At 39.3% G+C, this 17,522-nt stretch overlaps 3 protein-coding genes across 3 annotated transcripts in view; all 3 read right to left on the bottom strand.

Moving 5' to 3' along the window:
• Window positions 1–2,379: 2,379 nt before the first annotated feature.
• Window positions 2,380–6,397, bottom strand: LOC123959266 (macrophage mannose receptor 1-like). Its single transcript, XM_046033218.1, has 5 exons — window positions 6,261–6,397; window positions 5,526–5,741; window positions 4,713–4,912; window positions 4,143–4,462; window positions 2,380–2,571 (listed from the first exon to the last, which is right to left on the bottom strand). Exons 1-5 carry the CDS (start codon window positions 6,395–6,397, stop codon window positions 2,380–2,382), a joined length of 1,065 nt encoding a protein of 354 aa, XP_045889174.1.
• A 1,344-nt stretch (window positions 6,398–7,741) lies between these two features.
• foxr1 (forkhead box R1) lies at window positions 7,742–11,763 on the bottom strand. The gene is made up of 7 exons (XM_046033046.1): window positions 11,539–11,763; window positions 11,175–11,267; window positions 10,439–10,662; window positions 9,606–9,674; window positions 8,864–8,991; window positions 8,333–8,565; window positions 7,742–8,004 (listed from the first exon to the last, which is right to left on the bottom strand). The coding sequence occupies exons 1-7, from the start codon at window positions 11,657–11,659 to the stop codon at window positions 7,976–7,978; spliced, it is 897 nt and encodes a 298-aa protein (XP_045889002.1). The 5' UTR covers window positions 11,660–11,763; the 3' UTR covers window positions 7,742–7,975.
• A 920-nt stretch (window positions 11,764–12,683) lies between these two features.
• The window catches only part of LOC123959145 (V-type proton ATPase subunit d 1), an 8,866-nt gene continuing 4,027 nt past the window's right edge, over window positions 12,684–17,522 (bottom strand). Inside the window, exons 3-8 of the mRNA XM_046033045.1 lie at window positions 15,931–16,109; window positions 15,695–15,774; window positions 15,357–15,434; window positions 14,762–14,938; window positions 14,374–14,451; window positions 12,684–13,998 (exon numbers count right to left, since the gene is read on the bottom strand). Coding sequence (XP_045889001.1) covers window positions 13,837–13,998; window positions 14,374–14,451; window positions 14,762–14,938; window positions 15,357–15,434; window positions 15,695–15,774; window positions 15,931–16,109 — 754 coding nt within the window. The 3' untranslated portion in view covers window positions 12,684–13,836. The remainder of the gene's footprint in view (window positions 13,999–14,373; window positions 14,452–14,761; window positions 14,939–15,356; window positions 15,435–15,694; window positions 15,775–15,930; window positions 16,110–17,522) is intronic.

Here is a 17,522-nt window from a genome sequence, read left to right as displayed (position 1 = left end):
GAAGTGAATGGAATTTAGTTTGCAGTAAAAGTACTGAAAATTTGAGAACAGTAGCATGTATTTCCAGAAACAATGTCACGGCTCCTTTGGATAAACTGCAGAAAATACTTTAGTATTACTTGTTTTTTGCAAAAAAAGTCAACTAAAGTGCATGATTTCTCTTATTTGGGTGAATTAACCCTTTAACATAAAACCCCCTCTCAGTTGCAGTTGGGCTGTGCAAACATAATGAGCAGCGTCAGTCTGCACTACACCAATATAATATACACTAACTTACTACATTTCGAAAGTAGTAAAGTTACTTTATAGATTTTTTAAAGGATTTTTGTACAGCCATGCAGCTAACTGAGCTAACTAGGGTCCCGTAGCTAACAGAGTACAGAAAGATCAGGGCAGGATCAAGACCGAACACAGTCTTTGATGACAGGATGTTTAGTATGAGGTGAACTACAGTGGCGCTGACCAGGACTCTTACTCCGGGGATGACAAAGACATGGTGGGGACAGAACAGGTGTTAAGTGGGAAAGGAGCGAGACGGAGGTCGAGCATCGGAGAGGCAGCGATCACATCTAACTCGATAAATTAAGGGTTTATTTTCACCAAACCAGAGCTGGTGATTGTTGGAACTGACTGTTGGACTAATCAAGATAGTTCTGGTGAGTTTAATTTTGTTTCTGTGGAGTTTTGCGATGAGTTTGTAAGGCAATTAGTTTGGTGAAACAGAAACTTGAATTCGTTAAAGTGTGATTATTAGACTAGAAAAGCTTGTGTAATGTAGCAAACTTGCCACTAACACAAATCTCCTAGCTGAAACTATAAGAGAGGCCTAATCTATACCAGAGGTCCTCAAACTTTTTCACGTCAAGGACTACGGAAGATTTTATTGGACTCGAATATTTGTAACCCACAGAAAACAATCCACAAATGTGTACTATGATGAGCAAATATTTCTCTACATCCATTTTCTTTTCATCTACAAATGTGTATTTTTACATTTGTGATGTGTAAAATCATATCCACAAAACTACAGTGACTTCTACACACAACAGTTTTTGCACATTTGCAGATTGCTTTCTGTCAATTTGTGGGTCGTCTTACATTTGTGACTTCCTTTTTAAACATTTGTGGAATTTTGTCCAATGTGTACTGCGGAGATCTGAAGAAAAAAAATATACACAAATATCTCACTACCCAAAACATCTATTTTTTACTTTTGTGTTGTGTAAAGTCATATCCACAAAAATACAGTGCAATTTGCAAATATGTAGTTTACTCTGTACACACATTAATTTCACATACAGGTGTTATATCCACATTTAGGAGGAGTTTATATTCACCACACATTTAACAATAAGGAATTTTCAAGATAATACATTATGATATAGGCCTACACATTAATAAATGAAAGATTAAAAAAAAGTTTCTTTATATGCCTAGTGCTCCTGTATTGCCGGCTATTTGCATGAACTGTGTTTGTTTATGTCAGATTACGGATGGTGTTGGGAAGTCGATGAAACGCGTGACAGTGTGTGGAGCTGCAAGTGCTAAAACTGTTTCCATGACAGTTTGAAACGAAGAGTCATCTCCATCTTCAATTCAACTGAAAACACATGACTGCGTAAAGTCAGTGGTGACATGACGTCCCTCACCAACAAAGTTTACGCCTGCGCTGTCCGACCCCGTCTTATTAAATGCGCGTCGTCAGAATTCTTCCTCTCCTCTCCGCATGTCTGTCTCCACAGTGCCATCACAAGCCCTACTGGCAACTCCTAACCACTTGAGAGACCTCTGGAGCCGTTTTAAATTGGGACTGGGAGAAAACTGGGAGAGTGATTCTTAGCTTTGAGAAATTTGATAACTTGCTTTTATTCCTAAGTTTAAAAGTAAGGGTAAATTTCATGAATTCTCAGCACACTAAGATGGCACGTTGAGAAGCTTGATAAATTCCGGCAGTTACTTCTTCACATTCTGTTAAAAATGAGTTTTAAAACATAAAAAAAAATTAACTAAGCCCTATCTTACACATTGTACCTTTAAATCTATATAAAGAGAGCAAAACGGTGCATAACTTTCACTGAGCTGATACACGACTATGTCTAAACAGAGCTGAGTTAGAACATTATTCAAAGATTACAGATAACATTTCAGAAAAATGTTTCAATAGTTTCAAAAAAATAAATTATTAAATTTAAACTTTGCAAAGTTATTCCCTAATGTGATACATATTGCATTCATGTATTTAAAGCTTTTGCACATAGTTGTATATCTACCATCTGAAGATGCTGTGTACCAAGTTGAACAGCCTGTAAAAATAACCTTGAAAGGTGCAATGGGAATCTGGTCGGGACCACCCTGATTCAGACGATGGTAGTGATGTCATTACCATGTGCTGTAACACAGGAAATTCATTTTCTCCAAACAGTCTGTGGTCTCCACGCTGCCGTTGTCCTTCACGGATAAGGATCCGCAGTGCTGCCCCACAAGGGGGCAGACAGGCAGGTCAGAGTACAACATATCCGCCCCGTTCACCCACACCCAATGACCGGCCAGGAATCGGAGGCCTACCCACACCTAAGGAGAGGAAACAACTAATGAACCTCCATAGCTGTATTTTGAGAGCTGGACCGTGGAGCTGCAACAGATAAATCACCTGCTGTCCACAAACACTTTCCCCATAGACCACCATTATAAAAAAAAACTGTTCACAGGACACCTTCAACAGCAAACACGGCCAATTATAACTCTTTGTATTATTAATTTTCAAATCATTAAGGTTTGATATTTATAAACTCCGAGGGCCTATAAAAGCAATTTAGTGCATGATGTAATCTCAATGTGAAGTTTATGGGCCAGGCTGGTGATCACAGGGAAAGAGAGATGCTAATGAGCATATGCAGCGGGCTACACAACACAGAAGTAAACCAAAGAAAAGGCTTTTAAGGTGTGTGTGCTGGATGAGAAGCTTTCATTGAAATAAATGTGCACCGTCTCAGAGTCTGAGAATCAATGCTTATAATACAAATAAGATAGAGATGCAAGAAATAAAATTGTGGTTTTTCTGCAACACAATTCTTAATGGTGTCAAACAAACCATGTATGTGGGACAGTGACGTCTTCATCCTTAGATTTATTTATTTTCATGGCCTGTTTCCTCGTGGATGTCCTCGCACAGTTCACAAACATGCTGGTTTGTAGGACTGGAAACTCTAAATGTCTGTAAATGTAAGAGATTCGTTTTCCTTCAATCTGTACAACTGACTAACCGTCTTGGGGGCACCTTGCCTCTCTGGAGTGATTTTGAGTGCAGCTGAAGGGTTGGGGAGGGAACATCATTCCCAACAATCAGCTTGAATCCCAGCCAGTCTCATTCTTTTTGAAGAACTGTGAGAGGTTGAGTACTAGACTATTAGTCTAACAGCTTTAAATATATATATTAAAAAACTATTGCATAATGCAGGCTTGGCTCTTTTAAGTCACTCTAATGTTTATATTGTTTGAGAAATGTAAATTTTTGAAACTTAAGCGTAGAAAGTTTTTATAGTGCTAGGGAAATATGTCTAGCTCACCTCGTCACATGGGTCTCGTCTGCTGGTAGCTGCAGAAAGCGAACCAGGAGGTAGGCTATTAATATTGCACTGTTAACTAAGCCTCGCCCCCCCTTTAACTTTCATATCATATCAATAATGAAAGCTGATCGATTTAAAGTTGTGAACCATTTAACCACCTCTAGTTTAGGCATAAGTGAGATTTTATTTGTTTGTTGAGTCTGATAGCATTCCCTCATTCACCCATGTACTATTGCTTACATAATAAAACATAATATTTTACTCTGTATTGTGAGACGTGTATTGTAATTGCATCACTAATGGTAGGTGTAATATTGCATGACTGTACTTTTCACACACATCAAAGGCCAGATAGTAAATATAGTGCACTAGTGAAATATTTTGGACACGGCTATTTAGCTCTGGAAACAGAGCAGTGTCTTCCCGTTTTGTTTTGTTGCTTTAAAGTAATTCAGATTTGCCTCTAAATTTGCACCGCAGAGCAGTGGTTGATGTAGAAATCCCACCTTAACACATAGCACCTTTAAAACAGCTCTCATGTCAACATTTCTTACGTGTCACTGAATTTTAACCCACCTTCTCAGTGACGGCCTCCGCGGCCCTGTACATCACATCGTTGTGGTCTTCTCCAGGCTGCACGCTGACCAGGTCACTGTTGTATGGGTAGGGTGACGTGAGGGCTCGGCAGTATTCCAGTGCCTCCTCCCAGGTCTTGTTCTCCTTTACCAGGACCAGGTTGTCCTTGAAGCAGACAAAGGGAAACTGGGCAGAGCAGTTTTGGGTGGCCATCTCTTTTGTCAAAGAGGAGATGGAAACACAGTCGCTGTTGTTCCCTGGCTCCCCTGATGTCCAATTTCTGTACTCTGACAAGCCTGTGCCCCACGTCCATGTTTCCCCTGAAAAATGTAGGTTGAAACGCAATCATCACAGAGGAGGTGAAAGTCTGTTTCCTGTTTGTCAGATCCCATTATTAGTTTCATGGCTAAAGACAGGAATATTGAGAACAAGAAAATAGGAAAGAACACCCAGGGATGGGTTTTTTTGCCCTTCTGTTTGTTTCAAGAGATACAAGGTGGTTATTAGCATTATAGCATTACAGCAGTGTAGTTCACAAAATATATATCATGCACTTGTGTTTGTCTTTACCATTTCTGTGCAGACCAATCCAGACTGGAAAGTCATTCGGAATGACTTTAATCAAGCTGTAGGGAGTTGCCAGACCATCGTAATTATCCTCGCAGTACTGTTGGGCGTCAGACCATATCTTCGACTGTGGTATAAATATGGAATTGTTGCCCGTCTTACAGAAGAAGAAGAAAGATCGTGCACAATTGGCGCCATAAAACCTTTCAAGAGAAACGAAAAAAATGAAAAAGAGGAAGAATTTAATGCATAAATGTGAAAAATACACATTCATATTATTCTTACTATATATAATGTTTATATGCGTTTGCCATAATAAGGAAACAGTTATTTTTTAATGTTTTAGCCTATTTACTGCAAAAAACAAAAGCTTGCACTACTGCTGACCACTTTCCAAATCAAATAATCAATCCAAAGCAAATCCTATCTCTCCCGTGGTGGCAGAGCGAGTTGAGTGCACTGCAGCTAATGAAAACACATGCAAATAGACATAAGACAAGCAAATTTAGAAACACATAGCCAACATTAAGAAACACACTTCAAATACAGAAAAGCTGCAAGTTACAGAGAACAATGGAATTAACATAACCATGGGTGTAAAATCTGATGAACACCTTTGTAATTAGTAGAAGAGGAACACTCAGAATATTGAATGTATGCTAGGTGCTATATATAAAAAAAAAATAATGTTATTAAATACACATCATTAATCTGCTTATATGTAAAAAAAAAAAAAAAACAAAAAAAAAACACACACACAACGAACAAAAAACACTTTAAAGTACTTAGAACAGTGTAAGAACAATCTCCCATTACCGTTTGCTGTTGTAAATGACGTAAGCACAACTTTCATCAGCTCGTGGCTCGTCGTCTGCCCAGAAAACTTGGTCATCAATTCGTCCATCAGTCCATAACCAGAATAGGCCAGGTCTATTTCTGTAGAGGCTGATCCATGCATTATAACCCTTCAAGTTCCAACTGTCTACATCTGATTGCGTGTATATGGTGGCCAAGTCGGTGTAAAATGCGCTCCTTGGACAAGACAAAAAATAAAAAAATAAAAGCTTATTTGCAAAGTGATACGTCACAATTGTCATTAATGGTTTTAAATGAAATGTTTGGACATTAGATAGATAATGCAATTTGATACACGCACTTATGTTTTCCTCAAGATAAATTGTAGTAACTTCACTAAGAACTTCATTTTGTCCAATACTTTGGTTTATAGGCAAATATCTGCTAAACTGAGAACATCCCATTAGCTTCATCAGTACCTTTTGCCATTAATTAAAGCATGCCAATGTGGCAAATGCTACCTGCTAAACATCGGGATTACTCGTTTTGTTCTGATGAAGTGAAACTCTTTAGGTTTATACAGGTGCCACTGAGTGAGGCAGATTTCACACTGCAGCTTTATATCACCTTTCAGGTGAATGTGATAATAAGACAAGTGTAATTTCCAATGATAAAGTCAGTCCTCATTGTGTATAATTGTAACTACAATCTAACTTTTAATAGCTATAAATGATGGGAATTAAAAATAAAACCCACCTGCAGAAGCTTTGAGCCTCTTGCCAGGTTTTAGACTTGTTGATGTACTGGTAATTTCTCACCACCACTGAGCCCAGTCCAGACACAGTACTACTGAGGAGGAGGAGGAAAAGTCCAGAGGTGCCAGTGTTCGTCATCAGTATTCTGTTGTACAGACATTAAAGCATCATATTGAACCATGCTGTGCTATTGTGTGTTGTAATAAACAATTTTACTTTTTTATTGCTCTGCAGATGAATGCGGTCACAGACATCAACAATAGGCAGATTAAAGACTACACCCCGCGTTTAGGAAGGCTTTTATGCCAGACATGACACTTTTTACTAAAAATAAATGGCTCAAAAGGACCATGAAAATCCAATAATGGAGATTAAACTAAAAACTTTATCAACCCCTTTAAAATCAGTCGACTGAGTGGCAGCGTCAGTGTTGTGTGTACTTACCTGTCCTGATGCATTGTTTTGCTGTCTTATGCTGCAATGTGCTCAGTGAAAAACACCCGGAGCTGCTTGATGAGCCGCTAAAATCCAGCTTAACATCTCACTACTTTGAGCTCCACACATCAAGACAATCATTTGACTAGCAAACACACTCAAACTATCAACTCCCTGCGATAGCCATCCAGAAAGCATTTATTTGACTGTTGGCAAATGAAGTGAGATTTACCTACCGAACTGAAAAATATACACTGCTTAATAGAAATAAAAGGAACACTAAATCATCACAGTATAACATCAAGTCAGTTTAACTTCATGGATGTCAATCTGTCCAGTTAGGAAGGATAAGCGATTGTGAATCAACGTCATCTGTTTTGGTGCAAATGAAAGTGAAAACAGGTGCACTGAAGAGGCAACAGTAAGACAACCGCTAAAAAGAGAATGGTTTGCACGTGGTGGCCCCAAATATATTGCTCTTCTCCTCCTCCCTTCCTGACCGATTGTTCTCCAATTTTGCCTTTTGCTAGTGTCCTTGTCACTACTGGTAGCCTGAGGCGGTACCTGCAACCCATTCAGGTTGCACATGTTGTTCAGCTCCTCCAGTACGGCACATCCATACCAGCTGTCGCAATCAATCTACCCACCTAAAAAGGTAGACAATGGAATCATGGAATTGCGTAAAAGATGGTCAGGTGTACCCTTATGCTAAAGGAGATATGAAAGGAAGCATCGAAGCACCTTTCCTTAGCTTTTAGAGTTAGTTTAATTTGACCAGCTCTTATCATGGCTGCCACAGAAATATTTCTGGTTCACTTCAGTTAGAAACCTTCCCAAGCACAAAAATAAATAAGATAAAAAGACTTTGACCGCAGCCAAGGAGTCTCCTAGCACAGTCTCAAGAGCATGGAGGAGATAGACCTTTACATAAGGAAGTGGACAGGGCTGTAGAACCACAGCGCAACATAAAACTATTTTTTCACTGTTATTTGTAATGGTTTATGAAAGGCACAGAAATGTATGAACACATGTAATCGGACACTCAGACTTTGTATACACAAAAGTAGTATTTATTTAGTGATTTAACTGGTGACATTGTGCAAATTTCCTCACGTTACTTTTTTTTTTTTTACAATATGTAAATCAAAATCCTTTAGGAATCTCCAAACATTTACAATAATTAAATACAATACGTTCATAAGAAATATGCAGCACAATAGAAAAAAAAACAAAAAAAAAAAACTATGCATATAGTTTAACAGATACCTTTAGTAACTGCAATCACAGTGCGAGTAAACTCCGAATAACATCTGAAACAAAAAGAAAAGTCAGTAATAAATGAAGCAACTCACTTAAGTCTTAAGATTTAACTCATGTAAGCTAAAATCTTTATTACAGATTATCATCCCAAAGTTTTCCAAAGGACTAAGTGTTTTTTGTTTTAAGTGTGTTGCTGCTGCACACTGACGAAAATCTAAGTCAGCAATCAAGATATTCTTAATTCCCCTCTCATTAGGGTACAGCATTAAGTTAATGTAGCAGTGAGAGCTAAAGTTATAGGTTGTGGTGATTAGTCTGGTCAGTAAAGAAGGATCACAGTGTTTAACTCATTTCCTCAGATTGTTTTATCACAGTCACCTGGGTTGGACATGCTCCTCTCCAGCTGCTTGAAGGATTCTTCTGTCAAAGTGCAGATCTCATCCTTTAGCCGGCGTTGGCCGTCCAGAGTCAGGTGCCAAAAACACGACTTTCTCTTGCCATCTTTTAACAGCTGGTTGCAAGTTTTGCGGAAGCTGTTGTTGAAGCACAGGTTGTGTCGGATGGTGTTCTTCCAACCCTCTGGAGCCGTCTGAAAGAAGGGGAAGTGCTCTCTGGGAAAGGACAGAAAGGAATGAGGGAGGTTAATACTCCAAAACAAGCTGGGGTGCAACATGTTGCTCCAATGCAACTGTACCATTAGAAATTGCACACAGGCCCAATAGAGATCTAAAAGATCAGTCTGACATTTTGGAAGATACTATTTTTTGCCTTCCAGCACCAACAAAAAATGTCCGAATGCGTGCCATGCAATTACTGAACAGAATGCACGTGTATGTCTCATAATCTCAGGGGATAGGACCTTCAATCTTTACATAAACCTGTAATGTGTTTTAGCAAACAAATTCTGACCTGGTGAAGTGGTAAATCTGCTGGACTTTGAGGCTCCCAGTATGGCTACTCTTGAGCGCCAAGGCGATGAGAATGCAGTAATTCACTGGTGGACGAGGCCAGCATCCTGGCTTCAGAGTCTTACTGTCCTGGAGGCAGATAGAAACTAACTATTGGTGCTGATGCAGTTTATTTAAACATTTCCAGAGCACCTAGAAGAAACATACATATACACCACACTTGAGCGCAAACTTACAGGGCATGATCAGTATAATGTATTCATTTCTATAGCCCCCTAAACCTTGCTATCAAACCTTTAGATTTTGTTGATAGCATTAAATATGCATGCTTAAAAAGGCAACAGCCAAACAAATTTGACATCATTACGTATTAAGTTTTACTCAAGCTAATTTGCTTTATCACGTCTGTCAGGGTGTTTGATCAGATTTGATGACAGTACAGGCAACATCCCACAACTGTCTTCACACTTTGATCCAAATATCACTAAATGCTGATTGATGCACAGAAATAGGCGTCATTACCTTAACTTACCACTTAAACCTTATAACTTTCCACTTAAAAAAAACAAAAACACACATATGGAGAGCAAACAAAAAGAAATCTATAAGAAATAACAAATTGCTTATCTTCATGTAAAACCCCATCTCTCATATAATAAAATATATATATAGTAAGATGATACGTTTACAGCTTTTAAAGAGGTAATTAGAGAGCTCCCCACATTCAGGTCTAGTGTTCTTACCCTGGCCTTCATGGTCCTTCCCTTCCGTCTGTTCTTGGCTGGTCGACAGGAGACGTCTTCATTCTTGATCTAATAGTCAAGGATTGTGAGCTTACATTACACACAAATTTAAATCAGTGCATTGAATCCTTTCATAGTGTTTGTGCTGTTATCCTGGATTTTTTTTAAAAGCATGTCGGAGAACTACATGTTACTCGGTACAAGACCATATTTACACCTGGTATTAATTTGTTGTTGGTATTTGGAGCTTACATCCATTTAAGAATAACAAGTTAATGCAGGTGTAAATGGATAATTACAATGGGAAAGCCAGGTTTGTATTGTGATTTCAGGCAGGTGTAAATAGCAGAACAATCTGCCCAACCGGTTGGAAAGTCCACCTCTGCATCTTCCTGTTATGTCAAGCTGAACTGCAGACGTTATCTATGAGCCCTTTATAAATACCAAATGCAAAAGCATGTGATCAGATGCAATTTTCCAGATACAGATTGTCTATTAGGAGTAAATGGGGTCAATTAAGATGTTATGAATACACTGATGCATTGCTACGCATCTTTTGGCATTACCCGCACCTGTAGATAAATGGAATAGTTAAGATCATTAGTAGGACTGCGAGTCCGTGCATGTCCTCACACATGTGCTCTGACCAAAAACTTTCATAGAAATACAGCTCTATAGCGCTCCTAGAGGTCAAAAACTCCACAAGGAAGCTTTAAGACTAGTTGCACAATATGTACTGTTAAAGGGTTTTAACAGCGAGTGTAAAATAAAGCATGTCACCACACCCACTCACATTTACTGTTAACAGTGATTGTTGGTGTAATTCATGTTACCATATACTCAGTGGAGGAGGAAACTGAGTGAGGCAGTTCCTCCTTGAAGGGAGCATCCTCTGTGTTAAGTTGATGTTGGGTCTTCGGAGGGTCCAGGAGGGGTGTTTGGATTTGTTTAGCAGGTTTGCAAAGCGTCTGCACATCTGCTGCAGCTTCTGCAAACTGGATCGGGCAGGCAATATTGGGATTCACTAACAGCCACAGGTTTGGCTTTACAAAGGTGTCTGATGGGACAGAAAAATCATGGCAGACATTTAAGTTGCTACAGCAATTTGGCAAGGACATAGGCCTAATGGCAGCAACAGACAAAACAACTTTTTGCTTTTCTGAAAAAGACAATCAACGGCAGGTGTATCTTCGCAGAACCTACTGGCTCTGCCCAAAGATATAAATAAATTTTATAAAAGTGTTCCAGTGGTTCTAATTAAGATGTTTGCTTGCTCAGTTTATGTAAGAAACAAAATACATTAGCTAAGTTAGTAATCTCTTGGCTGCAGCCACACAATCCATTGTGGTGAGAAACACTGAAACTTTACGGGATATTTTCAATATAATTTTAGAATTACATTCAAGTGTGTATTAAAAGGGTTTGAAAATATAAATGTGGACAAAAAGAGGGGAAAAATAAAAAAAATACAAAGCTGTCAGAAGTAAATCATGCAAAGCTCAACCAGACAAGTTGTTGCTGAATTAGCAGGTCAGTCCACAGACAGATGGCAGGTTCTGTACAGCTCACCTGACGTTTTATCGTACCAAATGAATTCATCTTTTCTTCTTGAGGCTCTTACCGATGGCCTCTGGACCACATATTGATCATTCAGTTTGTCATCTGTCACCAGTGATAGATTAACACAATGACACTCAACATTAGACAATGACAAACAGCACATTTTGCACTTTAAAATCAGTAAGCAGACCTTCAGACGCCATTCAGTTTCCAAAATGTAATGTGATACTAATAAATATAACTTGGTTCCCCAAGTTTTAACATAAATTGAGTCCTCCATTGATTTCTGTGCAGTTTGGAATGAAAGGAAGTGAATAACAATCACTTTTTAACCTGTGAAGCCAAACACCACAGAACAAAGAAAAACAGTCACCATGGTAAAACTGGTCTGTGGTTGTTGCCAGTTTCAGCTCCTTGTCCATGTCCCAGTCTGTAAGGCCTACAGAACAGTGCAAGTTAAAGTGTCGAGCTTTGGTTTTAAGCTGTAAAGTCATGGTTCAGTGAGTTTCATAGGTTTGTTCCCTTTTGTTTTTCAGATGCTCTTTGATAAGAGAAAGAGGTTTACTGACAGCCCTGCAGGCTGGTGATTCAACAGCTGGAGCTGAACAGCCTGATTGGACTCAATTAAACCCTAAGAGAAGAAGCTGTGCTCAATCCTTCATTTGCGCCTGCAGTTACCAAATATTTGAATTTAACAAATCTGATTTTGTTTCATAGATTAAATGTAATCATTTTATTTCTACATTAGGTGCTGAAACTACACCGAGTTTGATTGATTAAATAAACCCATCTGTTGTGATCAATGTTCCATACTAATACTGTCAGGTGAGGACAACTACGCAAACCTCTTCTGAGGAAGACAGAGACATGCAAATAAAGTAAGTGGACCTTGACTTCTTTTAAATAAACTAACTTACAAAAAATGAAGTTCATTTTGTGAACCATTGAGAACATAAACCCTTTTATCCTGAATACCTTTATATTTAGAGGGAACATTTTGAGACACACTGCTATTGGGGAGGTTCTGCTCTGACTAGCCTTAAAACATTGTCCAGCAAGACCCTGATAACCACTAGCGTCTGTTTTGTTTTCCTGTGTGACCAGAAAAGTTTCTAATTTAAGGCTTATAATTTATTAAGTCATGCTAGCAACCTAGGTAGAGTAATGTTAGTCAGTCCCTCACTCTGGTTCAGACTGAAGTATCTCCATACCTGCAAAACAAATGCCATCCCCATCAGCCCCAGCTGGCATCAGGACTGTAGCTAAAAGCACCACTGTGCCTAGCCTGGCAGAACCACTAGCATGGCTGTAGAGTCTACGATACTTGGATGACATTTCATTAATTAAATCATTCCTTCTTATTAGCAAACAAATACAAAACCTCACTCTACAAGCACACAGTACACCATATAATTCCTAGCTTTACTCTTTGGCAGACTGATTTCGTACTTCCGTTTCTACATCTGTCACCTGCACATACTAAACAAAAAATGTCAAAGCCATTTGAGGAGTCCCTTAGATTTTTCTAGCCCTGCGTTAGTGCAGTTTAGTTTATTTTTTTGTCACATTTACAATACACATTTCACAAGTAAGAAACAGATTCATACGGCAATAAATCAATTTTTACAGCATGAAAAACAAAATCATATAGTCATCTTTAAATATCTATATATATTTGTATACTTTAAACATTAAGTCTGTCATATACTCACAAGATTTTGCCTCATTCCAGTACGTTCATTCACAGAAACTCACACAGCAACAGGGACGGTGAGGACTCGCAGCTCCTGTTCAAAGCCTTGTATTTTGAATATCTAACAATAATCTAGTTGAGACAACAAATCATTTGGGGCTCACACATTTTACTCGTTAGTTTTTGGGAAAAACCACAGTAATGACCAGACATGCTGAGAAAACCTAGCACTAAAACAGAAATAAATACAGGTTATATAGAACCTGGTGGAGACTGACGCTGAGCAGAGGAACGTTTTCGTGTCCGCTTTCTTCTGGACTGGCTGAAGTTCTGAGGTTTAGGTTCAGATTTTGGACATTAACTTTTGGTACGGCATTAAATCCAAAACATACAGTATAGTGCACACTTGAGTGTTGCATGTGCCTGCAGATTAACGATCTGAAAAAGATTATTTGCTTGCTGTGTTGGGAGTTCATGGTAAAATAAAAAATAAATGCTTCACCACTGTCAGGGCTTGTATGTGCCTGGACTTGCAAATTCTTAATCTGGTGTATTTTACCAGCATGTGTTCAGTGGGCATAGCGTGCCCCCAAACACAACACACACTTCAGAAAGTTTAGACAATCATATGTATTTGGAAGTCAAATGAGCTGCCTCCTTTGCCTGGTGAGCAGATACCAGACACCAACCACCTCTGTGGGGCCAGGCACATGTCATTCTTCTCCAAATAAAGACTTGATTTAAGTAAATTATGTGTTTTACTTTCTAGGCAATAATAAGCCAGGCTGGAACTCTCATTACAAAAATAACCTCTGGTGTTGGGAACCAATTTAACACCTACGAGTGAAGAATGAGGAAAATTTAGCATCAAACCATCAGAATCTTTAACACCGAGGTGAGACCGGAGACACTGTTCAAGACATAAGACTGAATGAAATGAAGGCATGAAGGGGAGGGACGGACAGAGGAAGAGGAGGCTCAAAAGATGGGAATGTAGTTATCAATCTTGGCGCGGTGCCGCTGGGCGATGCACTCTGCGATCCAGACAATGTTCCTGCACTCTTGCTCCTTCAGCTTGACGTAGGCGTAGAAAACACTGAAGTGGAACTGGTTGAGGAAGGCCAGCTTGTTCAGCTTCACCTGGAATTAGGAAGGAGGAAGAGACTGAGTGTACAAACACCACAAAGCTGATAATGACAAGCCCACTACTAATTGACTGACACACTGTGAAGCGCAGCATGCATGTAAATTTGATGTGTGATCTGCCCCCCCAGCTCCGGTCATGGCCGATTCCATTCACCTGAAGATCGATCGTTGGCATCTCTAGTTTCTGACTTTTTTTTCTTCACACATTCACGGCTAATGTTTTTCATGTTTGTAGTTAGCAAACCAGTGGACAGTGAAACCTAGATGGAGCTATGAATGAGCCGGAGTGCAGCCAGACTCCGGGCTCGTAAGGTGTAAGACACATACGTTGCTTCTCTACTAGGAATAAGTTTAAGTTGATCATGTCACCTCATGCTCAAAGAAACGGTCCTCCAGTGTTTTGTCGCCTGGGTTGCTGCCAGCACCTTCGAACAGCAGCTTGTACTCCTGAGGAAATGAGTCAGACATATAGTGATAGTGATTATTAAAACAATGTGTTTCTGTAACAGACACCAACAGGAGACTTAAAAACATGGAATTTGAGAGACACAAGGGAACGAGTCAAAACTCAGCTGACTTTAAAACCTTTAAAAAACCTCTTCAAATTACAGTCACGCACTAAATTTGGGAAGTAGGCCGACTGCATTTGCCTTAGCTTTGCATGCAAATTCAGAGGGATCAGAAAGACAAGTTAACATTTCAATGATTACATTTATATTTAAAAGCTACAGTAACCCTAGCAGGCTTTTGGACTTACAGGATAGAAATCAGCGACGGCCTTGACTTGCTCGTAGTCATCTGCCCGGGCCAGCTGAGCAAGGCCTTCTGGGTAAAGCTTGCCGCAGTGGGGGAAGAGCTTGGCGCGGTCTTCCTTGGACAACTCTGTGCCAAACGAGTTGATGGTGATGATGAAGGCTCTCCTGTCTGCCTCAAACTGCAGCAGAGACAGAAAGGTCACTGGAGCAACAAGTGACTGAGCGGAAACTTTATTTCAAAGCCAAAAAGTCTGAGCATGTTTATAGCCACACTTAGAGTCAACATAAACATTTTCATTTTCATGTACACACACATTCTCACTAAACCCTCTTCAAGACAATATAATAAACCATACTGTGTTGACAGGTAATGTATTTGTTTTTGTACAAAATGCAAATTTATAGGGCTTGAATGTGACAAACGTATCATCTTTCTTAAGCAGCGAACCAGTGGAGGCATCAGTGACATCCATATCTGTTCTGTGGCAGAACTTCTTGCTTGTGCCTCTGATTTTTAATTCAGACAGATATCCTCTACCAGCTGTGTGTGTGTGTGTGTGTGTGTGTTTGTTTTCTTTAAATAAAGCAGAAACTCACCTCTAGAATAGGACACATGGTGTCAGCCGTGGTTCCTCCGAGGTTGGAGCAGAACTTATAGAAAGCCTCCAGGTATGCCTGAGACGACATGGTTCAAAATGTTTTTTAAGCAGAAAACATGAATAAACAAATCATTGCTGTTAAAATTTTATAGTGAAAAACGAATGATCAAATTATAATAAAATATTTGCAATTGTTGAGTTCTCTTCTGATTTTAGCCTGCTGACTATTTATCTAATTTCTCTTTATTACATTTTTTGTTTCAGTCCATTCTCATTTTTAATCACGTAAACACACACCTACATTATTGCTATGATCATAATTATAACATGCTTTACCTTGTAAAGCGTGTTACGAATTATTTCAATGTTCATCTCATCCAAGTCCTGCTCAGATATGCAGTCCTGGAAGAATGCAGCTGAAAAGAAAAGAGAAATAATTTACACCAAACCAACAGAAAGGAGTGTTGAATGTTTCTTTAAGCTTTGCTGCCATCTCCTGTTCTGCACGAGACATACTATTCAGTTTTTACATCCTCCTTTGTTTAAATAGCAGTTTATAAGGAGGTACACACCCAGGGGCGTGTCCACCAGGATGGCGTTGTACAGTTCGGCGGGGGTCTGGGCGATGTTGACCGCCTCCATCTGTTCGAAGCTGCCCAACGGGTGACACTTTGGCACCAGCTCAGAGATGGCCCGCTGATGGAGGGTGCCCGTGATCAGCAGGATGACGTTATCAATCATATAGCTGTACCTGAAGTCAAAAGACAGGTGGGCATGGGTTGTCATGAGCAGAGAAGCCATTGCTATCCATCTCATAGCAGCATCAGTCTGAGAAGCCTTTATTTATTTATTTTTTACTATTTCCCCTTTTGGGTTTTGGTCAAAAAATAATTTAGGTCCTACAGCAAGTTTTATACCATTAATAGTACTTGTTTTGTTCCATTACTGTAAACTTATAAAATCACAACATATAACATGTAAATGTATGTTTTACATTTATTTCCAACCTTCCATTTTAGTACAGAATAAAAAACAAGCTCCTGAGACATGAAACAGATCTATGAATATTTACTCCCCTTTATTTCAGTGTCAAATGCATAGTTATGCATTTGTAGGCACATTAATTGCATTTAAGGACAATCAAAGAATTCTGGACACCAACATTTTTTTGCAAGCAATAAAATCATTTTAAAGATATTCGTATCTGTTTTTGGTCTTTTGTTTTTTTCCAAAAAAAGTAACTCATCAATGGGTTGCTTTCAGCAAGTGACGATCGGTTCTCAGATTTCAGAGCATACTTAAATGCATCAATGAGTTCGCCAAACAGCCCCTGCTAGCAGCTGTTGCACCAAAAGATAACAGAACTCTGATAAAGAAAAAAAAAAGGGGACTGAATACAGGTGCTGGTCATATAATTAGAATATCATCAAAAAGTTGATTTATTTCAGTAATGCCATTCAAAAAGTGAAACTTGTATAATGTATACATTCATTCCACATAGACTGATATAGTTCAAGTGTTCATTCCTTTTAATTTTGATGATTATAACTGACAACTAATGAAAACTCCAACATCAGTATCTCAGAAAATTAGAATATTGTGAAAAGGTTCAATATTGAAGACACCTGGTGCCACACTCTAATCAGCTAATTAACTCAAAACACCTGCAAAGGCCTTTAAATGGTCTCTCAGTCTAGTTCGGTAGGCTACACAATCATGGGGAAGACTGCTGACTTGACAGCTGTCCAAAAGACGACCATTGACACCTTGCACAAGGAGGGCAAGACACAAACGGTCATTGCTAAAGAGGCTGGCTGTTCACAGAGCTCTGTGTCCAAGCACATTAATAGAGAGGCGAAGGGAAGGAAAAGATGTGGTAGAAAAAAAGTGTCCAAGCAATAGGGATAACCGCACCCTGGAGAGGATTGTGAAACAAAACCCATTCAAAAATGTGGGGGAGATTCACAAAGAGTGGACTGCAGCTGGAGTCAGCGCTTCAAGAACCACCACAGACAGACGTATGCAAGACATGGGTTTCAGCTGTCGCATTCCTTGTGTCAAGCCACTCTTGAACAAGACACAGCGTCAGAAGCGTCTCGCCTGGGCTAAAGACAAAAAGGACTGGACTGCTGCTGAGTGGTCCAAAGTTATGTTCTCTGATGAA

The sequence above is a fragment of the Micropterus dolomieu genome, linkage group LG20, assembly GCF_021292245.1.
Source record: "Micropterus dolomieu isolate WLL.071019.BEF.003 ecotype Adirondacks linkage group LG20, ASM2129224v1, whole genome shotgun sequence".
NCBI lineage: Eukaryota > Metazoa > Chordata > Actinopteri > Centrarchiformes > Centrarchidae > Micropterus > Micropterus dolomieu.
Note: the sequence above shows the minus strand (reverse complement) of the source record. Positions and strands in the feature narration are given on the sequence as shown.

Bases quoted from the DNA above. Each gene is read 5' to 3' on its own strand.
- LOC123959266 (XM_046033218.1), bottom strand. From the start codon at position 6,397: ATGACGAACACTGGCACCTCTGGACTTTTCCTCCTCCTCCTCAGTAGT. The intron at 4,463-4,712 runs GTAAAGACAAAC...TACATTTTTCAG, and splicing joins GATTGGTCTGCACAGAAATG to GGGAAACATGGACGTGGGGC. The intron at 2,572-4,142 runs GTGGGTTAAAAT...TCCTCTCCTTAG, and splicing joins CGGAGGCCGTCACTGAGAAG to GTGTGGGTAGGCCTCCGATT.
- foxr1 (XM_046033046.1), bottom strand. From the start codon at position 11,659: ATGACTTTACAGCTTAAAACCAAAGCTCGACACTTTAACTTGCACTGT. The intron at 10,663-11,174 runs GTGAGCTGTACA...CTGTCCCATCAG, and splicing joins TTGGTACGATAAAACGTCAG to ACACCTTTGTAAAGCCAAAC. The intron at 8,005-8,332 runs GTGACTGTGATA...TTTTTGTTTCAG, and splicing joins GAGGAGCATGTCCAACCCAG to ATGTTATTCGGAGTTTACTC.